The sequence below is a fragment of the Leptonotus elevatus genome, chromosome 14 (assembly GCF_054856555.1).
Source record: "Leptonotus elevatus isolate MCC_2025b chromosome 14, RoL_Lele_1.0, whole genome shotgun sequence".
Lineage (NCBI taxonomy): Eukaryota > Metazoa > Chordata > Actinopteri > Syngnathiformes > Syngnathidae > Leptonotus > Leptonotus elevatus.
In genome coordinates this window covers 13,811,649-13,828,260 of record NC_141252.1, presented here as the reverse complement: position 1 = coordinate 13,828,260, position 16,612 = coordinate 13,811,649, and the positions used below count along the sequence as shown (strand labels likewise).

The 16,612-nt window shown below is 38.1% G+C and overlaps 1 protein-coding gene and 1 long non-coding RNA gene across 2 annotated transcripts in view; one reads left to right on the top strand and one right to left on the bottom strand.

The window, feature by feature from the left end:
• Positions 1-3,345: 3,345 nt before the first annotated feature.
• The window catches only part of LOC147163082 (filamin-A-interacting protein 1-like), a 22,323-nt gene continuing 9,056 nt past the window's right edge, over positions 3,346-16,612 (top strand). The window contains exons 1-4 of the mRNA XM_086094649.1: positions 3,346-3,543; positions 13,216-13,501; positions 14,030-14,203; positions 14,286-14,464. Of these exons, the coding sequence (XP_085950775.1) occupies positions 13,223-13,501; positions 14,030-14,203; positions 14,286-14,464 (632 nt within the window). The 5' untranslated portion in view covers positions 3,346-3,543; positions 13,216-13,222. The remainder of the gene's footprint in view (positions 3,544-13,215; positions 13,502-14,029; positions 14,204-14,285; positions 14,465-16,612) is intronic.
• The window catches only part of LOC147163081 (uncharacterized), a 16,569-nt gene continuing 11,065 nt past the window's right edge, over positions 11,109-16,612 (bottom strand). Inside the window, exons 2-3 of the long non-coding RNA XR_015097068.1 lie at positions 13,192-13,322; positions 11,109-11,401 (exon numbers count right to left, since the gene is read on the bottom strand). This is a non-coding gene — a long non-coding RNA (uncharacterized LOC147163081). The remainder of the gene's footprint in view (positions 11,402-13,191; positions 13,323-16,612) is intronic.

The window sequence follows — 16,612 nt, the reverse complement described above, 5'->3', positions numbered from 1 at the left end:
TTATTAAACTCGGTTTGGCCCTGTCAACGTGGTCAGTTATTAAAACCAATCCATTCATTTTCTATAGCGCTTGTCCTCAATAGGTTTGTGGGTAACCGGGAACCTAACCCAGCTAACAACCACAGGGAACAAATAATAAACAATTCACAGTCACATTCACACAATTTAGTGCCATCAGTTAAGACCAGGGAGAACATACGAACCAAGAGATTCGATCCCAGGACCTCTTGTGCGTGAAGCAGACATTCTAACCACAAATATTCAGTACAAACCAGTATATAAGTACAGCTATGGAACAGAGACAAGTGGTTTTATACAGTGAGGACTTTTGGCCCATGATAAGTAAAAACTACTAAAAAACTATTTGAGCGGCCTCAGTGAACCTCTAAAGGCAAATGAGTACAATTTTGTCACACCACAACAGTTCAGCCCGCCATCATGCATTTGTTACTTGGGATATTTTTTGTCTTTTTTTGAGTAGTTTTTGTGGCTTTTTTTGTGTATGTATAGATATAGATATAGATATAGATATATATATAGATATAGATATATAGATATATAGATATATAGATATATAGATATATATATAGATATATAGATAGGTATATAGATAGGTATATAGATATATATCGATATATATATAGATATATAGATATATAGATATGTATGTATGAATGCAAACTAGGAAGCTACAAATGAATGGCCCCTTGTAGGATAATTACAGTTGTCTGAATTTTAATCTGAATAGCGGGGTCCACTGTACTTGTTTTTTACACTTGCATGACCAATAAAATGTCATTTTGGTTGATATGGCATAAAATGATCCATCCATTCATTTTTTATACTACTTCATATGTATCATCCTGTTCAGTGTATTGGGACAGGTGGACTAGCCTGAACAGGTTGCCAATTAATCACAGGGTAAATATAGAGACAGACAAGCATACACACTCACATTCACACCATCTGAGTTGGAAGTGAACCCACAATGGAAGTCACAGAAGTCAGACAAATGAACCAGTCATAACATCAGTGGCCTGACATAATGTATCTACTTCAATCACAGTAATAATGGACCAATAAAATGTACACATCAGGTCCATACTGAACACATGGTACGCATCAACAAAAGTTCAAAATGATCCATATTCTCAGCAGAATCAAAGAAATATCCAAATACATAATTGTTGGCTTTTGGCCCTTTTCCTTGCAGATCAATGAGATAATTTGAACAAAACCATGTGTCACAATTGGAGTGTTGACTGAAAGCAGGTGGATCTAACTACAGAAAAACTGAGCATTAGAAGCAGCAGCAGTCAGAAGTAAAAAACAGAGATACGTTTTTGTTGAAAATCTAAACACACATATATATATATATATATATATATATATATATATATTAGGGGTGTGAATTGCCTAGTACCTGGTGATTCAATTTGTATCACGATTCATAGGTCACGATTCGATTCAATACCGATTAATCCCGATACAAATCTATAAATTGATTATTGTCATTTTCTTTAACTCAAATTTAGAAAATACTAATCAGTAAACTTCTACATGTACACTGTAAGATTTGTATGAAAATGTATTTATTTATCTGAAAATTCAAACTTATAACTGAGCCACTGCATTTAACAAACAGGTTGCAGTCTGTTTCATGTTTGAACGGCACAAAAATAAAATATTAAGGATTAATGTTCCATTAATATAACGTTCTTCCATGCTTAATGTGTGAATCCTAACTCTAAATTAGACGTTTTTTTTAATATTCCCACAAAAAATTGATGTTTAAAAATCATAGATTCGAGAGAATTGCATGCTGTAATATCGCGATATATTGCCGAATCGATTATTTTCTAACACCCCTTATATATATATATATATATATATATATATATATAGCGGGGTCCACTGTACTTGTTTTTACACTTGCAAGACCAATAAAATGTCATATTGCTTGATATGGCATAAAATGATCCATCCATTCATTTTTATATATACACACACACACACACACACATATATATATATATATATATATATATATATATATATGAAAAAAAAACAATCCGTAGAAAAAATTATTGCTATCTCTATCATTTTTTCAGATCCCCAGACAAAATATAAAGTCTTAATTTAATTGCAATCACGCAATGTAACTGGCTGTACTTTGCTATACAAACAGTCTCTTGTCAAATGGAACCGTTCAGAAACAAGAACGCTTATCGCAAAATAATTCAGGCACATTTGACATGAATGAAAGTATTTGAAATGTGTCACAAATGAGCAATTAGCTGTGTGAATTCGTGACAGAATTCAGCTTGCCTGTGCCACCCCATGCAGGAGGCGGGCCAAGACAAGAACACATCATTCAAAAGCTGCCCGGCGATCATGTTGAAAACCTTAACATAAGATGACGTGTGAGAAACCCCACACATCAATGCACGTTCGGAAGTTGCTTTCTAAGTGCCCATCAAACTGTGCTCCCTCCCACAACGGTGCACAATACAGCAAACGGACACTTTACCTGCACTAGTATAGGGAAATACCAAAAGAAAGAAAACTCCACCCATGCGAACAATTACACTGCACTTTGCTCAAGACTTGCAGTTGTCATGAAAATAGGGCCTGTAGTGTGCCTTTTGGCCTCCTCGGGTTGAAGTAAATTTTTGACATCGCTCTTCTTTTGGACCTCATTGGAGCAAGGGAACCTGATGAAGTGTATCGTAGAGTTGGATGACTAATGTACTATGCGCTGACCTCACTGTCTAAATTTACATTGTAGCAAGTGTAGCTACAGAAGTGTTGGAAAGTTTGGCTCACGCTCAGATTCCAAGACCACCTAAACGTCAGCAGTTGGTGGTTCCTTGGAGCAACTTAAGGGGTTGGGTGACTGCTGTCATCGGACTTTCCGAGCGTTATGACATGGTTCAGCTGTCATCCCAGGTCAGCGGGGAGAGTTAGCGCTCTTGCTGGCCGGCCAAATCGTCTAAGATTCAGATAACCTCAGCTGCCAACAGCACCCACGCTGGCAAGAAAGGAGGAGTTAAATATAGAGTGGAACTTTTTTAGCTACTGTGACTCTGAAGAGAATAATTGCAAGGGATGCTCAAAACAGACTGTACTTCTATCGTCTTCCTTCTGGGCGACAAATTCATTCTCTCAAGAAGTCAAAAACATCGATTTGTCCTCCTTTTGATGTCGATACTTGTCCCAATTGTATTCTGGAAAGGACTGCTGTGTTTGAGCAGAAGTGAATGGGTTGTGGGAGTGAACGAGGGAGGGAGGGTAAAAGAGAGAGAGCGAGCAAGCGATAGAGCTAAGAGTGAGAAGTTACAGTGCTCCATTATTGCTTTCTTCTATTCCCTCCCTGATCTGACCAAGTAAGAAGGAAAGGAGCACGGGGATCGCTCAATGCTCAACAGCCAGTACCACCACAGGGCATCTCGAGTGGATATTTGTGGATGCTTCACTTCCCGACATTGCCAGGATTACCCACGAGGAGCGAGCGCCAACTAAGCGTGGAGGACAGCACAACAGGTAACGCTTTTCTTTTATTTGAACTCCTGTCAGACTGAAGAAGACTGTTTCACTGTTATAAATCATTGTAGACAACAGCCTTACTTAAGTCAAGCCAGTACTCTTCTTCACTTTATGAATGAACAAGGTTTGTTTTCAATGTATCATTATTTCAAAAAGTTCACAAATTGTTCACTCTTGACTCAAATATTGTGTTGTTCATGCTACTATAGCTTCATCATTGTTATCGTCAATGACCAGTGGTTGGAGTCATGAATAAAATATCTGGATGAATGGCATTTTATTGCAATACATGAATGTGACCATTTAGTTAGTGTTTGCATGTGGGCAGAATTCCAACAGACAATGAAGGATGATAGCAGACTGAGTCATGAGCATGAAGTCATATAGTCACATAAGGTCTATGGACATTCACTGGAGGAGTTGCTAGATGCATTCCAATTTGGTTTGCAAGTGCAAAGTGTAAAAGTTAACTCATTCACTGCCATTGACGGCTATAGACGTCAAAAAATCCTTTTAATTGTTTCTATTAGTTGAATTTTTTTTCTTGCTTTTGTTAACAAGAGTATGAAAACCTCGATTTTTTTATAATGTATTAGAACAGATGTAAAATGTGTGATCAATCATGAGTTAACTAGTGAAGTCATGCGATTAATTACGATTAAAAATTGTAAACGCCCCTAATTTGTAATAATCTTTTCTTTAAAAGAAAAAAAAGATTATAAAAAAAAATATATATATATATTTTTTATTTTTATTTTTATTTTATTTTTTTAAATATTTTTTTAAGATAAGATTATAAAAAATTAGGGGCATCAGGCAATTAAAATGTGTAATCCTAATTAATCGCATGTCTTCACTAGTTAACTCACGATTAATCACAAATTTTCTGTTCTAAATGTACAAAAAAAAATTTGGGTTTTCATACTCTTGTTAAAATGTAAATTTATTGGAAAAAAAAATCTAATACAACATTAAACTAATAGAAATAGTTAAAATGAATTTTTGACGTCTATAGCTGTCAATGGCATTAAATGAGTTAACCAGGACCATTGTTAATATTCCAACGTAAAACAACTAAAACACGACCTTAAATTCAAATAATAAAGGATTAACCACAAAATGAGTTGAATTGTAGATCTCACACAAGTATAAAAAATTAACGACTGTAAATCCACTGAACAGTCCATCTTAACTTTGATGACGACAAATATAATAACACTGGAGTTTTCCTGCTTTGAATGTGAGTCCGCTTACGTCATCTAGCTTCGAGTGCATGTTGTTTGCAACAAACAACAAACAAAAACCGATATGTTTCTCACTGAACCTTCTTAGCATCCTGCAGCAGGATGGCACATTTCATTCAGCGTACATAATGCTGTTAAAATAAACTCAATTTCATCTGCATGAGGTCATCAGCCACTATCCCCGATACATTGGTCAAAATATACTGACTGTATACCGCCACAGTATACCAAAAACAAACCTGAAACATGCCTCACTGCCAGCATTGGATTCCAACCTAGGGGTGGCTTTCATCGCCTTCAAAGATTTATCCGGCCAAGTGTCCGCAAGCCGAGCGCAACCTCACTCTTCTCTCACCCTCGCCCTTCCTTTCTTGCGGCCTACCATCCTCCTCAGCTGATGTGGTATCTATTGCCACAAAGAGAACCAGTGGCAATATATTGCTCATTAATGTTGTTGTGTGCTCATTTCAGCTCATTCAGAGTGCATTTTGGCTTGACGGAATGCTGACTGTTCACCCAAATGGCCACTTGGAAAAGATACATTTGTGAATGTAGTGCAATTATCGGCTTGTAAATGACTAAGAGTGTACATTTTTCAAGTGTTAGATGGTGTCCAAGATTTAACCTGGAATCTGAAGTTGTCCAACTGTGAGTGTGTGCCAGAGCTGCATTGACTCGTGACACACGACAGAATTTAGCTCATTATTTGTTCTATTAGAGTTGAAGCTCAGCAATAGTTTGTTCTGTGTATGCTTATATGTTTTATTTAGACTCTAAAAAGTGAACATGTCGGGGTGAAGGATGACGCCGGGTCGCCCTTTCTGACTGACATTCACACAGTACATGTTTAGAGTCAAACTATTCTGGTGTGTGTGTGATTATGGACTTGCTAAAATTTAACACATAAAATGATAAATGAAACCCTGCAGAGACCATTAAAACAACTTGAAATAATGATGGCAAGAATGTGTTCAGCTTTTATTAGTGCTTGACACATTTACAGTTGCCTGCACTATATTAACTCTATTCCTATAGCTGCCCTTTCGTGCTTAGTGCGGTGCTTCTCAATAAAAAAAAATTGTCATGACCCTCGGAAGAAGAAAACATGTCACACAAACCCGACTCTCTGCCATGACTATAAATAAGATCATTTGTCTATAAACATTTTGGTAAGTACACCTCTGCAGAGGAGCTAATACTCCTGACTCTCTGACAATGATAGTGCCACTGCTTCCTACTGTAGTAAATGTGCAATTACACTTTATTCTAGCATGGCCAACAAAAACAAAACAATAAAACTGTTCCCTGGGGTCACACGCGTGGCATCACAACCCCAGACCCCCACCCCGCCACATTTGAGAAAGTGTAATGGAAATTGTATTACAGTATGTACTATATTAGTGCATTCATTAATCAATATACTGTATTCAATGTCTTAATTTTCCTTGTAAGATTGTTGAAGTTTTAATATCTGTATTGCTTGATGTTGACAAGGTTACACATTGTAACTATTCCAGCTTTAGAACCACAAGGCCACATATCTGGTTGTAACTAAGGATTGGTTTCACTCACATGTCCTTAATATAGAACATTACATTTACTGAAGCTTTAACTCATTCACTGCCATTGACGGCTATTGATGTAAAAAATTCACTTTATTTCTATAAGTTTAATTTTTTTCTCCACAACAAAAGTACGAAAACCTAGAAAAAAAATTTTTATTGTACATTTAGAACAGATATAAAGTTTGTGATTAATCGTGAGTTAACTAGAGAAGTCATCCGATTAATTATGATTAAAAATGTTAATCGCCGGACGCCCCCAATTTTTTATAATCTTTTTTTTTAAAGAAAAGATTATTATAAAATAAATATTTCATTATTTTTTACAAAGAAAAGATTAAAAATAGAAAAAAATATTGAAAATTAAAAAATAATAATTAAAATTATTGTTTTAAAGAAAAGATGATTAAAAAATAATAATTAAAATTATTTACAAAAATAATTCAAATAATTAAATGAATTTTGACGTGTATAACCGTCAATGGCAGTGATTAATGTGTCACACATAGCCTTCACATAGCATACAATAGGAATGCAAAACGATATCAAGTGTTGTCAACTGTTTAACAGGAGCTGGATTTCAGGCTGGCAAGGAGTTTTAGTGTGGTACCTTGTCATAATTGAAAACAAGAAAGATTGGATAAAAACAACAAAACAACCCCCCCAAAAATTTAATTTTTTTTACATCAGAAATTCCACTCCAACTAGAAAGGTATTGGTGTCAGCCTGAGTGGTTGTGCGCACGTATTGAAGTATGCTTGAAAATGTCAGTACTACCAGCGTCTTCTCTCGGAATCCGGTGGGCCTCAACAACAGCTGTCACCGACACATGCGCAGCTCTTAGACATATAAGAGCCCATGCAGTTGAATTCCAAAAATGCAGTTTGGACACATTTGGATGTTTCACAGATCACTGGTACTCATAACTCATTTGGTTTCAAAATAAGTCTTCAGACTCCATAGCAACTTAAGATCTTCTCCAGATCATTTGATCCTGAATGGCGTGGCGGCAAAGCACACTGGCTATAAACATTGGATTAGCTGCTAATTGGTGCCTAACAGGTTATGATGTCAGAGGGGTTCCAAGTCCAATAGTGGGTGGTGGGTTGCATGTCTCTGTATGATAACTAGTTGCACCCTGACATGCTTCTCAAAAGGAATAATATTGTGCTAAATAAAATCCGTCAGGGAAAGATAAACAAAATGAAAGTTAATTACTGACATATTCTATACAGTTTGTTATGGAAAAATGTTGAAATGAAGAGCAACTTGGAGGTTAACTGGGGTCATGGAACAGATTGTGATCGATTTTGAAGGTTCCACTTTGGTTCATTTGTTCAGAAACAGGCTTATAAACATACATGAGCACTGCTAAGAAGGACCATACACTTAGGTTGTAAATCTTATATGACAACAAGCTGCTGGGAGACCTTTTCTACTCCACAACCATGTAAACAAATGATCCCACCACTCTACTAATATTCCCTCCTGTTCACTTTTAGTCGACAAGTGAACAATTTTGAGCATTGTCATAAGTGCACTGCTCATTTTGAAATCTGCACAGAACTTTCAAATGATTTAAGCATTCAATATAAAAATAGGACGTACAATTGAAACCAACTTTTTAATTCTATACAAAAAGTTGGGTCTCTGGATTGACTGCCCGCCCAATTATTAGGATATGGTTAATTTAGCCAAGGGTGCATTGGCTTGTATTAAAGCGTCTCCAGAAGTCTTCAACAACACCACAAAAAGTAGCTATAAGTCTAGGTCTTAATGCTGCAACAAATGATTATTTTTAATAATTGATTAATATGTTGATTATTTTGTTGCTTAACCGAAGTAAAAAGCAAAACAAAACTTAAAAAAAAAAAATCCATCCAACTGAAGAAGTCGCTTAGACAAACATGACATGCAACAATTTATCATAATTATACAGTTTGGTAAAAAAAAAATGCTGCTGACATTTGGTATTTTAAGGTGATTTATAGATGTACGAGTTACAGCTTGCATACCAACTTAATTTTCCCGGAACACGGCAGTTACGTAAAATCTGACCCGTGAGGTCACTGGTCGTCTAGACCGGAACGCGCTGTCCATCAAAATGCTGGAACGTACTGTTGCTTTGTACCCCTGAATGGCAACAAGCTTGCCAAGTTTTCATCATCTGAGGGAATGATTTGAAATGCTGACTCTAAGGCGCAGATACAGATTCAAATATCAAATTTGAAAATCTTGGCTGGCTTTATCTCTCATGTCAGAATGAAATGGGCCTTTACTGCAGCTAACCAAGCAAGTTGCCAAACACTAGAAATGTTATTTCCTTATTTAGTCACAGGGAGTATTAGGATCACAGATCACATCACACTGCAGAGAAAAAACATTTAGGCTACTGTGAATTGTATCACTGTATATATTTTAGGTTAAAACAAATAAATAGCATAGTCGTGTTTAGTACGCAGCCGACGTAGTTTAAATTGTTGAAGCATTAAAGAAAATGCCTGGATGGATGCTAGAAAATTGTCAGTGTTCAGACCGATGCCAGTACGAGTACTCAACACTTGAGTAGTCACGATACAGATACAAAGTAGCCGACTGATACCAGCATTACTTTTCATACATAGTATTTCTCAAAAAAACAACGACAGATAATTAATTGTAAAGCAAGACCTATGCATCTCAATATAGCATTTTTTCTTAAAATTGTATGAAATTAATGGCAATTTTCAATTCTTCTCATTTGTAGTTCCTGATCAAAAAACAGCCATACTAGTATCGGCCACCGTCATGAGTACCGATACCTCAAAATAAGGCTGGGTATTTGGTACTCGCTCATCCCTTCAATAACTCTCTAAAAATAATGATAGATTATTCCTTTATCAACAACAAATTCTAATATTAAGAGTTTTGGAAGACTTGACCATTATACCTGTAATTCCTGCATCTTTAACAGCCTTTTCAGATTCTCTTCAAAAGCCACTTGGTTTACCTCTGAAGGATGATGACTGACTACCTAATCCAGGGATGGGCAACTGGTGGTCCCCGACCACAGTCTGAGTGGCCCCTTTATTAATTTCCATACCCTCCCCCAAAAATGAATATTGTTATTTTTTTCTTCTTTAAAAACCCAAACAATTCTTAAAAAAAATAATAATAATAAAACGCTGATACACATGACTTGTTTCCCACAAAAAACAGGGGGGAAATGGGAAACAAAACTTCGGAAAATACCCCCAAAAAAATGATAATAAAAAAAATAAATGCAAATTTAGGAATCTACACGTGCTTAACCATAAATACGCATGGGTTGATAGTAGTTTTAAGTTGTAATATTATTGTTTACCACGAGATGGTAGACATGGTTCAGTTGCACTTGCCCTTCCCTGACCTAATCCATCCTCTCTCACTGACAAAAACAAATACTGTGCTGAATACAAAATCAACATGTTCATGTTAACTGTTTACAATACCTAGTATTTGCCACCACTTTACATGACACTATGTAGAAGCTATTTTGTATATTTGATACATTGAGTTAAAAAAAAGAATGGAATTTTTTTTTAAACCAAATTTAGACCAAAGATAAAAGTAATGTAGCAACCATCCATTGGTGGTATCCACCCACTGACCACTGACATACTTTACAGCTCCTTCTTTTCTCTTTGGAATGAGGCGCTATAAATACTTGTATGTATGTACGTCTATGTGACAGCTGGACTTGCCATGAGTTACATTCGGGCTCCCATTTTAAATTTAGGCTTTGTTTGAGGCCTCACTGGCACTGTCACAAAATATAACACTGCGCCATGTTGGATGCCAAACCATCAGTAATGTTGTGAATGTGTGGTGTGGGCAGTCGGGTCATCACCAAAGACCTTTGACTAAAGTCTGATTGTCTGACAGATCTTTTTTATTCTCCATTAAGACAACTGGGAGTGCTGAATGCCAGACTGGAATGTAGCGCACGTGACTCTGGAATGCCCATTTGTTGCTCAGGAGGATTCAATGCAGTCAAAGCTTCAATGACCAGGCAAGGTGGATCAAACAGAAAAGGCATTGACAAATTCTTGCTATCCTGGCTGACTAACTAAGACTTGTCAACAATACAACAATGTCATGAATAGAGCCCTCACAGTCTCATTATCAGAGTTCAAATTTTTATTGAAAAGGTTCACATTGAAGGCTATTTTTTCGGAGACAGGCACATGTATACTCAGTGTAAAAACGGGCGCACTTCATTTTCATGTTGGGAAAAGTCTAGTTTACCATGTTCAGGAACTTGTCAGACTGCGCTGCGCAATGCTGGGCATTCCGACAGTCCCTGACTCTCCTGACAATTTGGTGACAGAAAGTAGACTAAACCTTAAACCAGCTAAAAGCAGGTCTAAGTTGTGGTGCAGTTGGCGTAACGCGATTTTGGTGAATTTGATCGAGGCAGAGGCAGACAGTTATGCTCTCTGCTGATATGTGTAGTGGTGGATGTCATCATATTTCATTCATAAATATGACAACAGTGTGCATCAAACCCTCTGAATCATTGTAGAAATCTAATCATTGAACACATCACTGTTTATTATATGAAGTGGGCATTCAGAAACTTTGAAAAATTGCGAAAAACAAGCATTGACAGAAGTGGTTTTTCATCCTTTAATGTAATTGTCAGACTCTCAAAATTCATAATCAGCTCAAAATTCGCGTCCACCTCTGACATTTATTGAAACACCACCATGGGCCGCGACACAGTTATGTGGGAGGGTTCGGATCCAGATAATAACGATCGTAGTGGAAGGTGGTCACCAAGTGCCCACTTCACAGCAGTGATCTGTGATGCTCAAGCCAACTTAACGTCATCCACTTGTGGAGTTCTGTTTGCAATTCCTTATGAATGTACTTCACGTGTGAGTTTCTGCTTCCCCAATGTCAAAGAATGTGTGCATGCCTCACCTGCGCTGAATTTAAAGAGAAGGACTGGAGTCGCTTTCATTGACCAATAAGTGAGTTGGCTGTGTTCACTCCCACAATGATGCAAACATCCCTTTCTAACTGCACCTGTGAAGTAACCAATACAGAAAGAAATCAGACATAGACATCTGTGTAGTATTTGTTTTGATCTGACTTTGCGCTCAGCTTTTCTTTTTTTTCTTTTTTTCTTTTTTCTTTTTTCTTTTTTCTTTTTTTTACCCAAAACACAATATCCACAACATATTCTGTACCACTGATCCTCACTAACATCATGGCATTCAGGAACAATTGAATAAATAAACTCAAATAAGCTCAAAACCTCAATTATAGAATCACCAGACATACTATACATACATCCGCATCTTAGTTTTAATAATTTAGTTAGTTTTAATAAGTCACTTTTTTTTTTACAGTACAATGCAAATTGTTTGCATACGTTTTGTTGTGAAGATTTCCTTAATGATTTTTCCCATGCTTTACATCAGTTAACGATGAGATATATTCTTAACTCAGACAGTTATGACAGCTCTGTTGCACCATGAAGAGTGACCCTGTAACATGAGAGCAACAGATACCGTACCGTAGTAATGTGGATCATCATGGCATCAGCCCAGTATATAAAAATAAACCAGTGAACGGCTGATTTTGTCAACACTATTCGCAGCATTACACATGCTTCACCACTCGTGCCGAGTCGGGCAAACTTTAAAGTCATCAGGACATTTGTCATGCCGCATTCAAATGTGCTGATGCTGAGCTCTGGGAGCACTTGTGTGCGCACTGCTGGTTTGCATGTGACCCAAAGATTACAGGTATGCGGATAGATAGCAGGTAATGGAAATCAAGTAGCACTGTGTGAACTTCCAGAGGTAAGATGAGGCATGCACGTCATGTGTAATTTTGTCCTGACCTCTTTATCTTTTCTCTTTGAACTGAGCGATACGGTCCAATCTCGTGTTCTTCCCCCTAATGTGAAGGGCTTATTTCCACTGGAAATAGGGGAAGCTTCAAAAAGGTCTGTTTCAAGCACCATTAAAGTTGGTGCGGTTAAGATTTCACTTTCTCCTGAGCCAGAATCTTTAACAGACAAGCTCTCTATAATGCATATTGTTGTACTGTAAATGTGATTCTATCAAGTGTACAAAGGCATACTGTTCTCTATTTACTATACAGGACAGCATTCCCAGTTGTGTAATCGCTTTTGCATTTGATTCACATTTTGGAACAAAAGTTTCTTCTGTCTAACGATGTTTTTTTGGGCACTTAGATGATGTAAGTTAAAAAGATCACAAACATGACTTGTCTCAAGGACAGGCTGAGATTAGAAACACACACTCCCATTTTGATGAACCACAATGTGTGCGTGTGTGTGTATGGGGGTGGGGGGGGGTGCGTGCGTGCGTGTGTGTGTGTGTTTGTGAACAATAAGCACACTCACAGGTTTCTTTCTACCTGTGTTAAAATCATGACGGTTATAAGGGAGGCTAATCACACGCTGCCTCTAACATGAATAATGGTGCAAAATTAGGATTAGAAAAATTTGGATGTCAGATAGGGAGCTTTAGATGGCGGCAATGGCTGACTGGTTAAGCGCACATTCTCTCCGGGTATTCCAGTTTTCTCCACATTCCAAAACCATTCATTAGGTTCATTGAAAACTCTAAACTGCCCACAGGTGTGAATGGGAGTATGAGTGACCACAATTTGCTGGCAACCAGTTCGGGAGTGGATACAGCCTCATACCCAAAATCAGATGGGATAGCCTCCAGCTCACCTGCTACTTTTATGAGAACAAGCACTACAGAAAATGGATGGTTAGATGTAACCAAGAAAAAACAAGGACATGTCTGATGTTCTTTTAAAGTCAGATTACATACTTTTGTTCTCTGTCCTTGGCCCAGGTGGGAGATGAGATCCAAAAGCAGCGAGGTGGCACGGCCGACCAACGGGGTGCTCGGCGTCCCGCAGGATGACCGTGACATCAGCCATGAGCAGGATGTGTGTATTGCTGTGAAGAACATGAAAGCCAAAGTTCAGCAACAGGAGGGTGAAGATAACAAGGAGGTGATATTTGACGAAGAGCAGACACTGATGGACTCAAAGACTGGAGAAAAAGGAGGTGCTGTCATGAACCTGTCTAAACAGGATCTGCTCAAACTGCTGGGGATTATGGAAGGAGAGATTCAGGTGGGCTTGCGAGAAGTCGTCAACATTTTATCTGATCAGATGCCAGTGTTTTGATGGCAAAATGATTCAGTTAGGTCTCACTTTTTAAATATTTGTAAACACTAACTTTAGCTTGTAAGCACAGAGCACATAGTATTCAAAGTATGCTCAGGACAGAGTCTGAATGGGAAAAGTTCTACAACACCATCTTGTGGTCAAGGATGAAAGCCCAAGAAAACATGTTCGAAATTCCTCCTATGTATTATATTGCCAATATATCACTAATTAAGTGATGAATTACTTGGTGATTACAACATTTTGCTATGATGATAGATGATCCAGTAAACTCTGACCTAGAACCCATTTTTGTATGTTTTGTTTTGGGGAAATGGCTGCTGCATAACAACCCAAAAACTAGTGAAGTAAATCCATTCATTTTTGAGAAAAATATCAATTACAACACATTTGATAATTTCCTGCTGTGTTTTTTTTAGCACTTCAAGCTGCATTATGCTATTTTAATCTTTTTATATCCCTGTACGACTGCAGGCAAGAGAAGATGTTATCGGCATGCTAAAATCCAAGCAAACCCCTCAAGTGGCCGTTGCATCAGCAGACAGCTGTGCAGCAGGTAGCTCGGCCCTCCAAGCCCTGCAGAGGGACGGCCTCATCACTGGCACTCCGCCACACACCCACAGTGTATACCATAAGCCCATGATTGAGGTCAGTCACAGCAATCTTTTGATTATCACGTCTCTTGAAATGAGCACCGCTTGTGGATTGTTCTTTGTGCTTTTTTTTGCAGCTGGAGCGCCTGCAAGAGAAGCACAGGGAAACCTACAGGCGGATGCTGGGTCAGTTGCTGCTTGCTGAAAAGTGCCACCGTCGCACAGTACATGAGTTGGACAGCGAGAAGCGCAAACACGTTGATTACATGAACAAGAGTGATGAATTTACCAATCTACTTGAGCAAGAGAGAGAAAGGTGAGGAAAGACACACTGGATGTGGGCTAACATCTCTAAACATTATCAAGATTGTACCGTTGATCGGGTCTGTCCCGTACCGGACACACGAATAGCAACATTTTGCATTTAATACACAGACATATACTGTATATATACTATTGATGTACACGAATGGGTGGTAATTCAAACCTTTGTTCAAGTGGGCGTGGCAAATCAAAAATAAAATCTGAATTTGCGGACCCAGATCAGATTGAGTGATGACATCAGAACCTGCATTTTGTTTACATGAAACTGTTTAGCACCAGTCCACTTTCTATGACTTTACCATGGGAACGCTACTACTTTAGTGATGTATTTTTTAAATGAATTGAATGAATCTCTTCATGGCACCCTGCAACTCTTGTCCAGTGACGTAAAGCAAAGACAAATGCTATGTTGATCCCGGGGCTTTTTTCTTCCCGATTGTTAGTTCAAATGCTAACAGTGCAACAAGTTGCCAAGCTGCGAATGACATTTTGAATTGCGCGATCATTTTGAAAAATTAAGTAAAACAAATATATTTCAGGGAAGAGGCCGTCGGCATAGATAGCTATACATAGAGCCTTCACTCTGAGTGACTCGGTGTTGAACAAGGGGTCCCGCAATGCTCTCTATGTTAAAGCCCCGATTATAAAATGGCACATCACTTGTGTCATACTTGCATGTCAGATGTTTGTAATAGTGTAAACCAATCCGCGTCAAAATCGCAATACAATTAATTGAGTTATAATCAACTTATTGGAGACAAACACACGGCTTACTCTATAGCTAATAGAGGCCTATCTATGGTCCACCCCAGCTAGCTACTGTACATTAAATGAATGTAGCATTCATTTATTGTGTATTCAGATAAAAAAAAAGAAAAAAGTAATTTTGTTCAAAAAACGACATGCCGGTAATTGTATTACTAAAACTGAAATTTAAAGATGTAAGACTTAAAAGAACAACTATTCTGTAGTTGTAATAATGGCGCAGCAGTGCGTCCGTTGATTATAGGTTTTCAAGTAATTGAATGTTGGGCTTTGTAAAACGCTTTGGACACCGTATAGTGTAGATCACTGGTTCTCAACCCCGGTCCTCGAGTATCCCTATCCAGCTTGTTTTCCATGTCTCACAGCCAACACAGCTGAGGATCATTATCAGGCTTCATGCAGAGCTTGCTGATTAGCTGATCGCTTGAAACACCTGTGTTGGCTGTGGGAGACATGGAAAACAGGCTGGATAGGGGTACTTGAAGACCGCGGTTGAGAACCACCGGTGTAGATCAGTGGTGTCCAAACTCGGTCCTCGAGGGCAGGAGTCCTGCAGGTTTTGGATGTTTCTCTTCTCCAACACACCTGAAGCTCATCAGTAAGCTCTGCATGAGCCTAGTAATGATCCTGTTCATTAGAACAGGTGCGTTGGAGCAGGTAACGCCCTCGAGGACCAAGTTTGGACATCACAGGTGTAGATAAAGCTCTAAAAAGTCTTCTCCAATTACTAGTATTTAGGTTAAATTGTATTTCCACCTTTTTTTATTTTTTTATTGCAAATTCAACCGGAATTTGTTCACTGACGTTGATACAATTAGGGAATCTGGATTTTAGGAGTGAGTCAGTGCGTGTACCTACAGTAGACTGACTCAATATTGGGGTATAACTTATAAAGGCGTCTGTATTGTGGTTATGAAGTTGGCAGTGATTACAACTAAAGTGCATGTTTTTGATAAATGTTTTCATTTGGCCCTTCTTAAATAGATAAACAAGGCAATCAAAAATATTAAATATTACAAACTACTATTTAAGCGGGAGTGGAAACTTTAGTTGTGTAAGGTGTCTGGTTCTTCGCTGAAGGAGATAAGGGCTGTACAAAATAGAAACAAAATCAAGAGTCCATTACATCATTTTGGAAATGATGTCATTGTCATCCCATACCCTGTGACCTTTCCATTTTGGTCATGAGGGAAACTGCCCATGGGAAGTGTGATGGAGAGACAGGGAGAGGTGCCACACACCATGGATACTCCATCACGTGGCTATGGAGGACCTCACACAGATCAAATGAGCTGTTTATCGACACTGAATGTATACACAAACTCACCCCTTACTAATTAATTAAAGCACTCACAGATGAAGGAGAGTAATTGGC